The 1,177-nt window shown below is 50.1% G+C and overlaps 1 protein-coding gene across 1 annotated transcript in view; it reads right to left on the bottom strand.

Annotated features, from left to right (window-relative positions):
- LOC106302652 overlaps nt 1–932 on the bottom strand; it is a 1,545-nt gene extending 613 nt beyond the window's left edge. Inside the window, exon 1 of the mRNA XM_013739116.1 lies at nt 24–932. Coding sequence (XP_013594570.1) covers nt 24–932 — 909 coding nt within the window. The remainder of the gene's footprint in view (nt 1–23) is intronic.
- Nucleotides 933–1,177: the final 245 nt, after the last annotated feature.

Genomic DNA, 1,177 nt, shown 5'->3' with positions numbered 1-1,177 from the left:
TAGATTTCTCCTTCAACCGTTACATATCGCGCGGCCTGGGTCTTGATTTTGCGGGCCGCCCATTTCTCAGTGGGAAGCGTTCCGTTGATTATGTATGATCGGATTGGCTCTATCCATGGGCTGTCGTAGCCGTATTCCGACTGATCCACGTTTTCTTCTGGTGGGTCTTCGACTTCCTCCGCATTTTCGATTTGTGCTCGAATCAGATTGTTGACCACTGGTGGTCCGATGCTTGGGTGTTCGATGAACTCGACGGGGATTATTCGTCTTAGTCCAGAATCCGAACTTGATGCGAGTGCGGCCAAGGCATCTGCCTGAGTGTTTTCCGAGCAAGGAATCCTAGTGAGGGCGAAGTGGTTGAAGTCTCGGGAGAGGTCTTGGATGAGTTTTAGATATGCATCCATTCTTTCGTCCCTCGCTTCGTATTCTCCGCTGTACTGATTTGCGACTAACTGAGAGTCACAGTAAGCGTGAATGTTGCGGATCTTAAGCCCATGGGCTAATCGTAATCCTACGAGGAGTGCTTCATATTCGGCCTTGTTGTTCGACGCATGGAATTCCAATCGGAACGATTGTTCCAAGCCTTCGCCGGTGGGAGAAGTGAGCCGGATTCCGATCCCGGATCCTTGTTTGGACGATGATCCGTCGACGTGAAGGATCCAAGTTGAGTCCGGTTCCGTGTTTGTCATATCCCCCGTGGGCAATTCTACCAAGACGTCTGCTAGTACTTGAGATTTTGTGAAGGTTCTTGGGCGGTACTCCACATCGTACTCGCTTAGTTCGATTGCCCATTTTGCGAGTCGTCCTGACTGACTCGGACTGTGCAAGATCGTTCGCAGGGGGAAGGTGCTGAGGATTATTATGGTATGCGACTGAAAGTACGGCCGGAGTTTCCTTGCCAATGTCACAACTGCGAATGTTAGTTTCTCCATCAAGGGATACCGGGTCTCAGCGTCCAGTAACGTTTTTCTTATGTAGAAGATTGGTTTTTGCTCACCGCGTTCCTCTCTAATCAAAACGCCGCTTACCGCTGTTGTGGAGACTGCGATGTACAGGAACAAGGGTTCTCCCTCCACTGGTTTTGCGAGGACGGGAGGAGTGGCTAGGTAACGTTTTAGCTGTTGGAAAGCTTTCTCACATTCCTCCGACTATTCGAACTTCTTATTCCCTTTCAGCG

This window comes from Brassica oleracea, chromosome C7 (genome assembly GCF_000695525.1).
Source record: "Brassica oleracea var. oleracea cultivar TO1000 chromosome C7, BOL, whole genome shotgun sequence".
Lineage (NCBI taxonomy): Eukaryota > Viridiplantae > Streptophyta > Magnoliopsida > Brassicales > Brassicaceae > Brassica > Brassica oleracea.
Note: the sequence above shows the minus strand (reverse complement) of the source record. Positions and strands in the feature narration are given on the sequence as shown.